This window comes from Bactrocera oleae, chromosome 6, assembly GCF_042242935.1.
Source record: "Bactrocera oleae isolate idBacOlea1 chromosome 6, idBacOlea1, whole genome shotgun sequence".
Lineage (NCBI taxonomy): Eukaryota > Metazoa > Arthropoda > Insecta > Diptera > Tephritidae > Bactrocera > Bactrocera oleae.
The window spans coordinates 45,852,110-45,868,423 of NC_091540.1; the positions used below are offsets into that span (position 1 = coordinate 45,852,110).

Genomic DNA, 16,314 nt, shown 5'->3' on the forward strand with positions numbered 1-16,314 from the left:
ATAAATTAAAGACATCAGTGGTCTCTTACAACTACTTTAATAAAGAGTCCATTCCTCAGACACTTGAGAGTTCAAAACTTAACGAAAGGGCCGAAAACCTTTGGACATGTCCGAACTAGTTCAGCTAGGCTAACGATAGTGTTTACTCGCTACCGCTCAGTTCAGTTCTAGAGAATTCACGGCTTAATCCTTATGTTAGTAACCGGGTACCCACCGCGGTGTATTTGTGTGAGTAGCTTAAAAAAATTCAATATTTCATTTTAAGCTCTCAAATCGTCGTTTTTCAACTTAAAAGAAAGCTATTTGTGAGTTCAATTAATTGCTTTATTTTTTATTTATTTTTTTTAAATAGTTTAAACTCTAGCCATCGCCCTATAAGCAACCGGCTACCCGCAGTGGAAAACATAGGAAAAAATTGTATATAATTTCTATTAATGCATGCAACTAAATTTTATTAAAAAAATAAAAAAATATTACACTTTTTTTTATAATTAATGACATTGAACACATTGTACACGATTAACTGAGTGCTCGTCACACACAGGTTGGTGACAATTGGCACAGGCCTTACGTGCCTTTCGCCGTCTTCTTATTGGCAAAGCATTGCAGACATGACAAGATCCTGTTCCGGTTTTATTTTTTGGAGTCTCTACACTAATACACTTTCAATGGCAATTTTCATAATAAATGTTGAGGAACATTGCCATTGGCCATCTCGAAGATCGTCGTTGACTGGTGTATCTCCGCACCATTTGGTCCATTGTGTCAACTCCAGCTTTATATTTATTATAAAAATTTATTATTTCTGGTTTTCGTTTAGCGTCATCACCAACTGATATATCTGAATGCATTGTAGATATCAGAATAACAGCTTTATTTTTTTTAGGAACGTAGGCACGCATGGTAACCTTTTCGTGAAATCCAAAAATCTGTTACATACTAAAAAATGCTCGAATCTAGTGCGCGATAGAAAACAAAGAGATAACCTTGAGTTTTTCTTTCTCTCTCGAACGGCATCTGCTCGGCTACGAACAATAAAAGCCGGCCGACTACCTGGGGTGTCCCAAATAGGTTTCAGATGTCATTCACGATTCTACGATGTTATTTTTTTTCTTTCTTTAAATTGTCACTGACTATTAATATTTAATAAAATAAAAACAAAATTTTTAATACTTTAATTTTACTATTAAAAAATATGTTTTAATTTTTTTAAATATATTTTTATTTGTTTTTATTTGGCATGTGATTAAGTACACAAATTACACAATTTAAATTGCTTTTCCAATAATTTAATCTAATTTGTTGCTTATACGAAATGTACACATTTATAAAATACACACAAATACATACATTCAATAATATTTTAAAGTAAAGTATATTATTGTGAGTGCTCTGCTTTTATAAATTTTTTTTTTTGTATGTTTATTTTCTATAATGAATACAAAGTAGTTCTTCATAAGTACATTGCTTGTGTTATTTGCTTTGAATTATTTGCATTATTTATTTTTTTTGATTTTTTGTTGTTGTTTTTTTTTTTTTTAACTTACATTGTATAGTTTATCCGAGTAATTAGGCAACAATTCACATGAACGAGAAACACCTGTTGAATGACGTGCTTCGAAAACGCTAGTTTCAAAAAAACACACTTATAGTTACGTATTACGTAACACTAAATATCAATGCTTCAATGTTTTCAATTGACACCGATCGCTGATATAACATTGAGATATATTTTTGTATTTGTGGAGATCCCAATTATAGTAAATAAATGTACAAATTCTTTTGTGATGCAGTGTAATGATTGGGAAATATTCGTGGCTCTTTTGTATATTTAATTTAAAAATTTTAATTTTAATTTTTGTTTTTTGATTTTCAAGATTTAATGGAAGTATTTTGATTTTTGATTTCTTTTCATAAAATACATAGTAGACAATAAAATTTACGTTTCAAAATTTTCAAATAAAGAAGTTCTTGATGAGTTGGGGAGAAAAATAGCAAGTTGTGTAGTTCGTTATATTGCGATATGTTCTTAAACTTAAATTTTCAACTACAGATATATAAGCATATACATATACTCGCAATTTAATGAATAAGAAAATTACCCTGATAGTGTCACAGTGGCCATCAACCGATATTATGTCAGCTCATAATCTAATTCTGTTTTCGTAAAAATGCAAGAGCTATATACCAGTATGTATTGTATATAGTAAAATTTCTACTCCACGCTTTTTGTGTGGAATTTGAGAAAGAGAACTAAAGGTTCTTTTTGGCCATTTTACTATACACCAGTTCAACTAACAAAAAAAGGTGTTTTTTGCCAGTTTAAATAATCCGTTGCTTCAATAAGATTATCTGTACTACCTATCACATTCGACCCTTCATATGATCATGGTCCTAATGATGATAAGTTACTTTGTGTATAAACTTATTATTTAACAAATTATACATTTATGAAATTTGAGGTTTTAATGAATTCATACCAATCATTATTTTGATTACAGTTTTCAGTTGATAATATTTGTTTCTACTGAAATTACACGCAAACGGTGTTCATTATACACATCAGTCTTCAATGTAAGTATGGTAATCTTAAGGTAAGTATATTTTTAAATAAAATTTGAATTGGGGTTGGTTAGAATTAATTAAATAGATTTAGAATAGGAAAGTCCGATTAGTTTCAGCACAATTAAATATATTTAGTAAGACAGTAATCTATTAGTTTAAACTTCATTTAAAAAATGGCATGATGTTTTGATATATTCGTTTCATTTTATTAGTTATTTGAGCAAATTGACGGAAATTATTTTTTAATCATAAAAAGATATGTAGACTCTGTTATTTAGATACTACTGGAACACATAAGACTATATAGTTATAGTAGGTTTTATGTTTAATAATTTGTGGAAGCTCGTTTAAGACTTATATACATATATAACTGAATTATTTTAAGATATCATCTCGTTTTTTTATGGAAATAATTCATTATATGAAAATAGAGTTTTTCGTAAAACTTACAACTCAAACGTCAAACCAAAAACTAGACTGCTTGAGACCCCAAAGGTCTTGCTTAGAAACACAAAAAAAGTATATTAACATTATTCGAAATAAAACTTAATTTCATAAAATCTGCAAGACATCTGCACAGCACGTGTCTATCTATGCGAGTGAGTTCGTTCTACAATTCTTGGGTGATTGATAGTTATATTTTATTGTTTCGTTGATGAAACTTCTAATCATTTGCTAACTTAACTATGCATAAGACAGCCATTTAACAACAACAATATTTAAATAACAACAACTTCTGTAAATAATTGTTTCTTAACAAGCTCATAGACCTAGTGTTTATTGCTTGACACTCTCATTAACTGAGTATTTAGAGGGAAGAGAGAGCGCTATAGATCTCTACCCCTATGTATTTATAAGTTAACCAAGAATATATAATATAACGTTAATAAGATAATGCTAAAGTATACAAATATCCTGCTGATTGAGCCACTACCTACGCATAAAATCTGTCAGCAGTGTACTTAATAAATCGATTTTACAGTGGTTCTCAAACTTTTCTCAGAAACTCACTAAATATGTAATACGAACTGATCTAACTGTATACTTACCAAAGAACATCACTACATACATATACTTGTACCGAAATATTTGTCTACAAAATATGTTTTCTGTGCTTTTGGTATAAAATATACTATTTTCTAGAGGTTTCTACACAACTTTTAATGTTTCCTGAACTCAAGAACGCTGACAGTATGTCAGTATTTGATTTATAAATATAACACTTCGATCACTCCATTACGCGATCTCATTTGTCGGTGGTTGGGTTGGTTCACTTTCGATTTCCACGGTGGTCTCATTTTTCAGCTGGGGATGCTTCGCCGCCTCGCTGGGCGTACTCTCTTCCACATCTATCGAATTATTTTGCGCACGCTCTGGTATTTCGGCTAGCAGTGAGAAACTGTTCGCTTTTCGCACATTATACAGTGCAGCTTCACTCTCCGCTCTCAGCAGCGTTGTTCGTCTTTCATTTATAACTTGCACTGAATCGTAGAGCTCATTACTATCGATGCTTTGTCGTTCGCTTGAGGAACGTATGTAGAAGATACTGTCGTCCAGTTCGTTGGGCAGTTGCGGTTTGGGTCTATAGAAAGTGCGCGAGGAGTTGCTGCGACAAAGAGATTTATTAATTTCACTCACTACGGCGGGTTTTGTATTGGTTGCGAGGGAAAGTGTGTCGGGACGTGCTTTCTTCAGAATGCTATTTAATTTCTTTGATCCCGGTGGTGGTGGTAGTTCTTCCATATGATTTGGGGTTGTCATGGATATGGTTTGAATGGCCACGTTTAGCGCATCCGGTGATAAAGCGACCCCATTAATGTTGGTACCCGGTTTTTCGTCCATGTTATCAATGGGTTCTTCGGGAAAACAAGGTTCTAAGCTCGATTGACCGGAAAGATGGTGTATGGGAGCGGGTGGTTCTGAGCAGACGCTTAATTGGCTTCTGAAATAGTGTATGAATTGAGTTAGTACGAGTATGAGAAGGGCGTCTTTTCTTACTTGAACTCTTTTTCTACCGACGGAGTAGCCGATGGTCCAGAGCTATAGCGCTTCGGTGAACGCAGTATGGATTTCGGCAATACTTCAGGGCTATGCAGATCTACTTGTATGCGTCGTGAATCGATGCTTGATGCGCGACTTGCCATGGAAGCGCAGCGTGCCGTCCAGCGGCCACTGTACGATGAGTCTGACATAGTAGAACTTCTGTTGGCGAGAAAATGATACCATTCGAAGTATGCATATATTTGAGTCGGATTTTAGTGATCGAGTAATAAACAAATCTCGCGAAGGGCATGTTATGTAAATCTGAAATGGACTATTTTCATTGGCCACACAATAACCGACTCACCTGCGATTGCCCAGCGGGCTGCTTTTGTCCTCTTCATGTTCGATGGGCTTCTGTCGTGCCAGCACATGACGTTTGGCCGTATCGGAGCGGCGAGACATGTCAGCGATTGTAGCTCTTGAAAGATGCTTCTCCCCACGAAGACCATCGTCGAAAGAGGCAGCATGCCAGTAGAGCTTGTTTGTCGCTGGTGGCTGTAGCAACGCACAAGGACCACCATTTTCACGAGTGTTACGTTGTACCAAACTGTTGCTGATGCGTGGTCCACGCGACTTCAATTGTCGTCCACTGCTGCTCGTGGGTGTTTGGCGATGGTGGTGGTGGTGCCGATGATGGTGGCGATGGTGACGTTTTTGTTCCAACAACAAAAGTGGTTTGTGATTCGGCGAAAGCAAATGTGAGAGGTTAGTGGAGTAAGCGATGGGATGGGGGACATGTGTGGAGAGATTTGGCACAGAACCAGTGTGGGTGAGGCGTCGTAGTTGTGGAGAAAAGCGAGCGGATGCGCTAATGGAATGAAAGCGAAAGCGATTTTTTCTTGATTTTAATGCTAGAGCTGAGAGCTGAGCTAAGTTTGATTTTGGCATAAATGTTTACTTGCGGGAAAGCGGATGCGATTGCATGCAGTTAAATGGTATGTATCATAACATAAAAACATAATATGAGAACTACATTTACCTGAGTGATTTTGAAAATTTGACTAGCTCCGCGGTAAGTGCGTCACGATCGAAAGGCTGCGGTGTGGCTTGCGGAGGCGGCTCAGCTGGGGATGTGCGAAACACGCCAAACTGTTGATCCCAACGTGAGGACTGCAATTGTATGCCTGTAAAATTGTAAGAGATGCTGTTACTTGCAGTCAACGTATTCATCAACAGTCAGGACTCACCAATGGCGCGGCGCTGTGAAGTTGCGCTGCTTTGATTACTACGCACCGTTGTCTTGCTACCACCCGCACCGGCACGAAAACGCGCTGGCACCACTTTTGCCGCCGAGTCGCGCGCCTCAAATGTCATAACACACGAAGCAACCACAATGAAACCTCCGAAACCCATTACAATTGGTCCGACGTAAGAGAGATTGTTGAGATGGAAGCCCTTCAGGTCATTTTTGACTCTCACCGTCGCATTGCCACGCAGCTCAGAGTTCGTAGAAAGGTGGTCCGCATAGTAACCTGGGATAAAAACAAAAGTATTTGTATTTGGAATTGCAGTCAGTCGGATGATTACACCCGAGCACACCCAATTTACCTATCGTAGCCATACCGGCGCCGAGTAGCATCAGTGTCAGACCCAGCACAAGTGCGCGACAAGCATGCCAAAGGCACTTAGATGACATTTTACCACGTACTACTTGCACATTCCATGTGGCACCCGAGGCGGGATGAGCGCGTCGCAAATTTCCAATTGAGTGCTTGCGTCGCACTGTGGCGCCGCCCGACCGTCGCGTAGGCATCACATCGATTTCAACCCGCTCTTTAGGTTATGTTTTCCGTTGTAATTACAGTTACTATTGATTGTTGTTCTTGCGGTTGTTATGGGTTTCAGTTACCGTTCGCTTAAATAAGGACAACTCGTTTTCGTATTCAATTAGTTGACGTCTCCTCTGTCAATTTGTTTGTTATATTTACGCATACTTGTGTGTCTATGTATGGGTTAGCATTGCTTTTGATATGAACTGAGCTAACTGTAAATAGTAAAATGTCAACAATAAAAGCGTATTCAAATAACGAAGGATGCGGTGTGCACGATAGGCTTTTGCGAGCTATCAATAACTGTTCCTAACTAGGTCTTTTGATTATACAGTTAGTTGGCTATTTATACACTCGTAAAATTGATTGCCCATGTGTGTATACATACATATGTAAGACTGTATCTCTATTCATACTAAACGTTCAATTGAATTATGCTTATTGAGAACACGCGTTAACGGCATTTAATAAATGCCAACGCAATTAGCTCTGGACATGCAGTTATGATATATTAAATTAGGTTGAGGTTTATTTTGTTATGCCTGCCTCTGGAATGCATTTCCTTATTCTGCTGGCCTCTAAAGTAGCGTACTTATGCAACTTGTTGGGAATAATCATTTTGTATAGATTTAGATTGAGCCAGATTAGCTGGATTTTATATTATTTCTTTGATTAAATTTTCTTTTGTAAACTAGTATTTGCTAAAAAATATAACTCTTCAAAATCTACTGCTGCAATGAGCACAGAAGGAAAGATTTCTTATGGTAAACATATGAATTTAAGTTTATTGTCCAGTTTTAAAAACTAAACCATCACAACGTAAACACGCGGTTTTCCCTTAAACAGTATCTTAAACCCATTTTAAACACTATTTTGCATTTGGTGTTTATGAAAAAGCAACAACAAAGCTTTGAAGTAATATTTCAGCCTTCTTAAAAAAAACCTAACAGCCTAGAAAGCTAGGTGATAGAACTGAAACTCCATGGATCTCGATGGGCACGAGAAACGAAAATACTCACCCTAGCCACCAAGAGATAGAAATATTTCCCCGATAACAGAAGCCACTATTCATTATTCTGGAATTTTTAAGGGTGTTAGGTTAATAAAAAGGATAGTTGATGTTTTCCCCTCCATTTATAAAAAATCTATTAATTTACTTCCATACTTTCATGTAAAGAAAATATATAATTAGTTTGTGGTATGAAAAATATGAAATGAAAACTCGTGATTGTAAATTATTTAAATATCTTGAGAAAATTGCATCCATGTCGTGCCTTATCTGGTCGTTGAGTTTTTGGGATTAATATTAATTTTTATACCATGAACAGGGTATATTAAGTTTGCCACGAAGTTTGTAATACCCAGAAAGAAACGTTGGAGATTCTATAAAATATATACATAAATGATCAGTATGATGAGCTGAGTTGATTTAGCCGTATCCGTCTGTCTGTCGGTCCGTCTGTATATATACAAACTAGTCTCTCTGTTTTTAAGCTATCGATCTGAAATTTTGCATCTGTCTTTTTCTCACTAAGAAGCTGCTTATTTGTCGGAACGGCCGTTATCGGAGCACTATTGCATATACTTAGCTGCCATACAAACTGAACAATCGGAATCAAGTATTTGTGTGGGAAACTTTTTTATTTGACGAGGTATCTTTACGAAATTTGGCATGGAATATTATTTAAGGCAATTATGCAATCTCCGCAGAAATTGTTCAGATCAGATCACTATATCATATAGCTGCCATACAAACTGAACGATCGGAATCAAGTTCTTGTAAGGAGCCTTTGTATTTGTGAAGGCTGTTATAGCTTCGCTACAACCGAAGTTAACGTTTTTTCTTGTTTTTTAAATTAAATTTACTTTCTAAAAATTGTACTGTTGGTCTTCTTTCAAGGCAAAAATTAATTTAAAATCCCCGTTTAAAATGATTGGAATAGTGTGCAAATCTTCTTCTAATTCTGCTGCACTAGATTGAGCTTATGCCAATAATGCTCTATGTATGAATTTTATTATATCGTTAATTTTTTGGTTCGGAGTGATGATTGCCAACACATTGACATTTACATTACTCCGAATCTGTCGCGTTTTCGTTTGTTTTCCATGTCTCCTTCTGTACGACTGCCCCACCACGCGCGTCATTCCCTCCCTTTTCATTCGATACTGGAATTACAGGCATAATCATAATGAAGTCATGGCATAATCCATTTTTTGGCCTAGAAAATTATTGCTTTTTGACTTTAATCGGCTCGGTTAAGAATTTCTCAGTTGAGCGGAAATGGTTTTATGGTAGAACCTTAATGTCTGCACAACAAAATGAGACTCGACCAAATATTGCATCAAGCTACTTGTGGATGTTAGGCTTTGAATTTACAAATACGCTTAGTAACTGATATTAGGTATTAAATAACTTATGTACTAAACATACATATGTATGTACCAGTTTGCTTCTTTCTTATGACATTCTATATTATAAAGATAACCTTCTTATTTTCACTTATGTTCTGTATATAAAATCGATTTACGAGAAAATGAAGGTAAAATGCGAGCACAATCACTAATTGGAAAACGGAATCAGTAGTTGTAGTCCTTCACACTCGAAATGTGATTGCCATTCGTTTAGTCGCATTGCGTTTCAACTACACCGGCACAGTTTGCCAAGCACATATGTACATACATACAATCATATATAATATAGTATATTTGTATATACTTACAAATATGTGTATGTATATGAGTTATACATAACACTTGTATATTTGCATTATGAAATATTTTTCTAATATTTTCACTTATGTTCAGACACACATACACACAAAATTGACAGTGTGTGCTTAAGATGAAAATTTGATGTTGAAAAATTAAAACATAGATTAACATAACATTATTTTTTTGTCTATTGATTCTGGGCTTTAGAACCGGTGTAAGCCCTGCCGTTCATTTGGCACTTGCCTTATCACTGAAATTCTCCAACTTTTTTATTTGACATCACAGAAATTTTCTGATGCCGGTATGTCAATTTTTATTGAGAACTAGTAAGTAGCCTAATGCGACAACTCTGAGTCTTCAAGCTACCTTATAACCTCATTTCTGTATTAGTATGTCTTAAGAGTACTTCGACATATAATAGGTATTATATAACGAAGATTTACAGTGTGGAGGAAATGGCTAGCAAAAGTAATGTGAGAAGACTAGATGCAATTTTGGATTATAATTTACGGAAAGTAATTGCGACCACAGCCGAGAGTCTAACAACTAAGATGCAGTTATGTATAGGAAATTAAAAGTGTCGTGGTATATACAAAATACTACATTTAATTGAAGTAAAAGGCCTTATGAATTGCTTTCATATTTTTGATAATTTTTTCATAAAGTAGGTAATACAAAGAAGCATATCTGGGCAAAATCAATTCTGGGGTTCCGCTTCTGAAATCTCCATTCATTCTTACTTCACCTCACTCTGAAAATTCGTTACCATTTCATACCGTTCTTTTTTTACTAAATCAATTAAATTAGTAAATTTTTTTGGATATCATATGAAATTTAAATGATGATAAATGGCTCTTCGAAATTATGGTTTTTACCGCGAAAACTTTTCTGACTCACTGTATAAAATATTATGCGTGTATACACATGAAAGTTACCGGTTTACACGGTTACATTCGGTTCACACTGCTGACAAGCAATTGAAAGAGTCCTTGCAAGTAGCGTTTCAACTAGCAGAACAGATGTGACAGCGACAGTGACATTGTTGAGGGTCCAGTGGGTTGAAACAGTTTTCAAAATATTATATAAGTGGGACTTTAAAAATAAATATGACACATGCATACAAACATATGTACATATGTACGTAAAAACATGCCTATTTCTGTCGAGCAATTGCACAAATGCGAAAGTACAGGAGCTGTTTTTCTTTTCCGCCCGCAACCTCTGCGCTCCGCTCTCGTCAAATTGCCTACTTAAATAGTAGTTTAGTAGCAAGTTGCCGGCGCTTAAGTGTTGTGCCACCAGCGCACTCATATTTGTCAGCAGTCAACTTTGCTTTGGTGGCGCTTAACTTAATCCTCGCCAAGTGTCGCGAGACTATTTTTAAAAATTGCGGCTAATGCAAGTGCATGGAAAAATTCTGAGCCTGTGTGTGTGTATGTTTATGTGCCTATGTGAACGCAGAAAGTTTTGTGAAAAACATACAGCGAGGAGTGGGCCAACAACCATTTTCGTTTGTTGCGAAAAATTTGTCAAATTTAAACTTTCAACAGTCGCAAAGCGAAAGCTTCATAAAACAGTTAAGCAGGCAGAAATTATGCGGAATAAAACAAACGGAAACACGCTCGTGTACACATACAGACAGGTACAGGTATGCAGGTAAGGGTGTAGTCGCGGTTGGCAATGTCAGCATTATAAGCTCATTTGACGGTAATACGGAATGCTGACACGGGCTTATGCAAAACAAGCACGTTTATTGTAGAATTGTCAGGATTTGGACGAATAGTAAGCTTTATGTGATGTTTGTAAGTAAATGCTTGGAAATATTATTTTTATTCTTTTCTCTACATAATATCGGCTGTACTGAAGCTAAAATGTTTTAATAGTTCTTTCTAGCGTCGTTGTTTGGTACAAACAATCTTCAGGTCGAATTAAAGTTACTTAAAAAGAAAGATCTTTTAAGAAGATAACTTTGTTCGGTGCTTTTGAAAGGAAGCGGTATGCTACAATATTCTGATCTGAACTTTTTATTCGGAGACTGTAGCATTGCTATTGATAGTAATACTCGTATATGTTCAAGTTTGTCAAACAAAAAAGTTTTCCATAGAAGCACTTGACTTTGATCGGCTAGTTTGTATGACAGCTATATGCCATATTGGTCCGAATAACAAACTTTGAAGACCACATCGCCCATGGGCAGCAAAGCAACCACCCAACTATTTTTCTCGGAAATATATTCACGATATTATTCGTCCGTTGGGGCGTTTTATAAGTTTCAACGCGTCACACTCCTAATCACATCATGGTGGTGGTGGCATTAGACAGACGTCGCCTACAGCGTAACCAGAGTGGCGCAAACGATATTGAGTTCAGGGAAACGTTTAAAAGGCATAATAAGCTCCTGAAGTCTGCGATTACATGCAGCAAAATAAATAGTTTCGAAAAGCTTTGTAGTGAAGCGAACATAGACCCATGGGGAACTGCGTACAAAATTTGCATGTCCAAATTTAAAAAGAAGTCCCAGAAGCCTAATAGCGCATCCTTTATGAGAAGAGTAGTCGGTTCACTATTTCCGACACACCACCCTATATCCTACGCTAAGCCACGAAACAATGCTGCAGAGCCACCGTTGTTGGTCACTGAAGATGAAATATTGACCATAGCTAAAAGAATAAAAACCAACAAAGCGCCTGAAATAGATGGCATACCCAACAGAGCCCTAAGGAAAGTCATGACTATAAATCCCAGTTTGTTTGTAAAAATGTACAATGCGTGTATAATAGAAGAGGTGTTCCCCGACCCCTGGAAGATACAACATTTGGTACTGCTCCCAAAGCCTAAAAAGCCACCGGATGAACCTTCATCTTATCGACCATTGTGCATGCTCGACACGATTGGTAAAGTGTACGAAAGCATTGTAAGAAACCGCTTGGAGTTAGCTATCCAAAAAGCCGGCGGAATATCAGAAAGACAATACGGCTTTACAAAAAAAGGTCCACTATTGACGCACTAAGAGAAGTCGTTGATACTGCGAAATGTGCAGTAAGAGGCAAAAGATGGAAAGGTGGCACAAAAAAATATTGCGCGCTAATTACTCTGGACGTGAAGAATGCGTTCAACTCCGCAAAGTGGGCAAATATAATCAAAGCTCTATACGACATAAGCGCTCCCCAATATCTCGTAAATATTATAACGAGCTATTTTAAAAATCGTATTTTGTTATTCGACACCGACGAGGGCACTCAGAGCTACACTATCTCGGGTGGAGTACCGCAAGGCGCGGTCTTAGGCCCCCTACTATGGAACTTGATGTACGACGGGGTACTAAGAATACATCATCCAAAAAACGTGAAAACAATAGCGTATGCGGATGATCTCATAGTGGTAGCAGTGGCTAAACATTTAGATGACCTCAGGCTCAAATGCAACTATTGCATAAATGGTCTGCGCCAATGGTTTGCTTAGAGCTGGCCGAGCAGAAAATGGAAGTTCTGCTCATAAGCACAAGGAAGGTGGAAGAAAGGCTGTCACTCACCATAGGGGAGTGCGAGATTACTTCACAGCCGCAGATGAAGTATCTGGGAGTAATACTAGACTCCAAATTAAAATTTAAAGAACACCTGGCGCATACTTCCGGTAAAGTGAATAAAATTTATAATATTATAATGTTCTATCGAGAATTTTTAATAGCAAAAGCAATAAGTTCGGTCATATTATAACCACCAATATGGATACAAGCGCTAGACATAAAATCATATGCTAGACAACGCAGTGAATAGGCTTTCTGCAATCCGAATAATAAGTGCTTTCCAAACGATATCAAGTGATGCTGCTAAAGAATTAGCCAGCATGCCGCCTATTGACATTCGCGCGACTGTACCAGCTCTCAGCACCGTCTTCAGGAGTAAAAAAAAGAGGAGAGAACCCAGAGCCTAACAATGTGGCAGCAACGGTTGCAAACCTCATCTAAAGGACGATGGACCCAAAGACTGATTCCGGACATTCATTCGTGGATAGGCAGACGACATGGGGACCTGAATTTCCACCTAACCTAAATACTGAGTGGGCATGGATGTTTTAGAAGGTATTTATTCCAATTTTATCATGATGTTAGTCCGTTTTGTCCGACGTGTACAGAGTGCATAGAAGACTCTGAACACGTATTTTTTCAGTGCCCCCGTTTTTTAAATATTAGAGAAAATCAACATTCGGTAGTCTAACGGTGGAAACCTTGACAGCACATATGTGTCAGTCCTCTGGTAAATGGAAAGCTGTCAGCGAAGCGTCAACTCTAATTATGACAAAACTGAGATATTTACAACAGATTCGAAGTCAGTCAGTCCGTACGGTAGAGGAGACTTAAATGTCCTTTTCTCTCCCATGAAGTAATACTTAATCCGGTGGTTCCGTGGGAGAGATATGAGATGGGAGTAGGTTAGGTTTAGCGGATTCAAGTTCCGCACTTCGGCTTTCGATGCTTCCCCCTACTAAAACAAAACAAACAAAAAAAATGGTGGCATTAAACCTTTCCAGTATTGTTTTGTTGTTCATTGCCGTTTACAACATCGTTGATTTATTTGGACGAAGCATTTTTTCTTTTGAATGGACGATCCAACATCTTTTCGTTTTATCATGTTGCTAATTCAAGTCTGCACAGAACATGATTTCTAAAAAGAGGTTTCCGGTCTTGCTGTCGAATGAAGATATTGCCACAATGGAACTGAAATAACTGCAAGAGTATTTCAGGGATTTTGCTATGTCCAAACTGTAACTGGGAATGTGGCAAAATGCATTCCCCAAAAAGTTTCGAGATATCTAACACATTTGAATTAGCTCTCATGAGCATTATTATGGATATGGAAAGTTTATGGATTTTAGTCAAATTTACTAACAATCTAGCGAATGAGAGGTCAATCATCGAGGAAGAGGGCAATCATCGCTAGATGATTGACTTCGCATTCGCTAGATTGTTAGTAATTAGATACGAAAGTTAGTACGAAGATACAAAACTGAAACAAATATTTTCCACGAACAACTTGGTCGGCCCATCATATCCTCTCAACGGTCAATGGGGAACACTATATGGCAGTTGTTTGCTGTATTTTTGAAGAAATTCATCGTGATCTTTTTTCAAAAATTGCATACTGCTTAAATGTAGACAAACCTTTTAACGAAAACACTATTTTGTTTACCAAACATTAAACATTGCCTACATTTAGGCTGATTGCTAAGGTGCGATGTGACACCCTAAAACACAAAGAAATATTAAAGCTTTTATTTACGCGAAATTGATTTAATATTTCGTTTGACTTTAGTAAGGAGTCCACACACTTTTCCGACACGGTATACAAGGTGAGTATCGAGTTATTAAGAAAACGTCTCCTTTTGTGTTTGTGGGTTGCTTAATCACAGTAAAGTTGGTAGGCGTTATTGTTGTAAGACACACAAGAGATAAAGTCACTTACTAACACACACAAATATCTGTACTTACACACACCTGTTGTTTGACTGCGAACGTTGTTGTATAACGAAATATGTCTGTACGTATGTGTGGCAAATATGAATTATATCTACCGTGCAACATTTAACATTTGCCAACTCGAAAGCTTCGAAAGGGGTCATGTCGCAGACAGTTCGACAATGGATGTAAGCAAATATACAAACAGAAAACAAAAACGTATGAAATAAAACACTTTTGTGTGTGCGTGTATGTGTAGCAAAGGTATGCAGAAAAGAAAAGGTCTCAGCTCGGCTCGCTAAACATTATAGCAAGTGACAGTAACATAAATGGCAGAAAAGTAACATGAGGAGTGAAAACAAAAGCTAAAGCAAAGAAAAACAAGAAACAATAATGCTACAAGTCTACAACAACAAACAAGTGGGAGTGATATTAAATTTTGCAGCAAAGCAGATGGCTCACACACGCAACCACACGCACACAGGGAATATTAATATCCCAAATATCGGTGAAAGTCGTTATGGGAAAATATGCGCAGCTTCTTTGTGGTAGGTAATTGCACTCCATTCCCACAGACACACGCACACATATTCACGCAAGGAGCTCACTGTTTAAAAAACTAAAAAAATTGTATTTTTGTTTGCAAGCTAATACACTCATACACACACTCACACGCACGAACCTTTTTCATTTCGAACAAATGAGAATTTACGCAGTTTAATGTGCTCTTTGTGTGCCATCGATATCCAGGCGAATTGGTATTTATGATTCTTGACTTTAACTAACAAAAGAGTTAACATTGTTGATGGATACACACAAATACACGTACACTCCGACACTGCGCTTAGCACTGTTGTGGTTTTAGTTATGTATTTGCGTGCGTGCAACGATTTTTTAATATGCTTTCAAGGATCTGTTGCATGCTTTTCGGCGTAACCAATACATTGAAGCTGAAGGTAGAAACAAAGCACTTTTTCATCTGCACATACACATACCATATCTTTTATAGCATTGTCTGCTGTCTACGACACTATTCGTGTTAACCGCGCTCACCTGCCCTCTACCGCCGCACAAACTGATTTTCTTCGCATTAAATCGCACTAAGTCCAGTTGTGTGTGTATGTATTTATTCGATTTGCACACATCTAGGCACTCGCAGAAGATTGAGTTTGTTTGAGCACGACACAATCAATACTCATATCAATGCATTGTTAACCGTTTTATAAATTATAGAAGTCCCAGTCAATGCTGGAGGGAAGGAGGAAAAAGCAGAAACGCAACAATTCACAATTTATTTAATGTTTTTTTGCTTTCCACACTTTGCCTTGTTTTGCTTTGCGTTGCACATCCGTCGAATGTGTGCGTACACAACGAGCTTTCCGAGCAATCTGATAAGACAGCATCCTGCCGTATCGGACACATCCTACGCGGTGCTCTCGACACATTGGGATGCTGTTGCTGTTATCAGAGCATGTCTTCAATGACGAGAATGAGGGCGCGAATGTTAAGTGAGTTTTTGACGAGCTTTAGAGCTTCGACGATTTTTGGTGTCGAAAGCTTTGTTTGCGTTTTTAAACCTTTTTGAAACTTTTGAATTGCACTAAAGCTTTACGTTTCTACTATTAAAAGTTTTTGCATTATAGTTTTAGTACTTACAGCGACATCTCTAGGGATATTTGTTCCATTTTATACCTATTCGACTAGTCCTCGCGAATTTCCCACCCTTAAACAAACTGTTATAACTTTCTATATTTATCTTGCTGCGGATAT

The 16,314-nt window shown here is 37.2% G+C and overlaps 1 protein-coding gene across 5 annotated transcripts; it reads right to left on the bottom strand.

Annotated features, from left to right (window-relative positions):
* Window positions 1–1,259: 1,259 nt before the first annotated feature.
* Window positions 1,260–15,917, bottom strand: LOC106620241 (uncharacterized). Of its 5 annotated transcripts, none has more exons than XM_036372234.2 (7): window positions 15,598–15,917; window positions 6,157–6,592; window positions 5,796–6,080; window positions 5,588–5,732; window positions 4,913–5,416; window positions 4,564–4,767; window positions 1,260–4,507 (listed from the first exon to the last, which is right to left on the bottom strand). In XM_036372234.2, exons 2-7 carry the CDS (start codon window positions 6,359–6,361, stop codon window positions 3,802–3,804), a joined length of 2,049 nt encoding a protein of 682 aa, XP_036228127.2. In that variant the 5' UTR covers window positions 6,362–6,592; window positions 15,598–15,917; the 3' UTR covers window positions 1,260–3,801. The 5 variants fall into 5 exon arrangements, with proteins under 5 accessions (XP_036228127.2, XP_069967564.1, XP_014094151.2 ...); XM_070111463.1 differs by having other exon boundaries at window positions 4,570–4,767; window positions 15,540–15,917; XM_014238676.3 differs by having other exon boundaries at window positions 15,540–15,917.
* Window positions 15,918–16,314: the final 397 nt, after the last annotated feature.

Coding starts and splice junctions, on each gene's coding strand:
- LOC106620241 (XM_036372234.2), bottom strand. CDS start 6,361: ATGCCTACGCGACGGTCGGGCGGCGCCACAGTGCGACGCAAGCACTCA. Junction 4,768..4,912: donor AGCCCGCTGGGCAATCGCAG/GTGAGTCGGTTA, acceptor TCTCGCCAACAG/AAGTTCTACTATGTCAGACT. Junction 4,508..4,563: donor TCGGTAGAAAAAGAGTTCAA/GTAAGAAAAGAC, acceptor ACACTATTTCAG/AAGCCAATTAAGCGTCTGCT.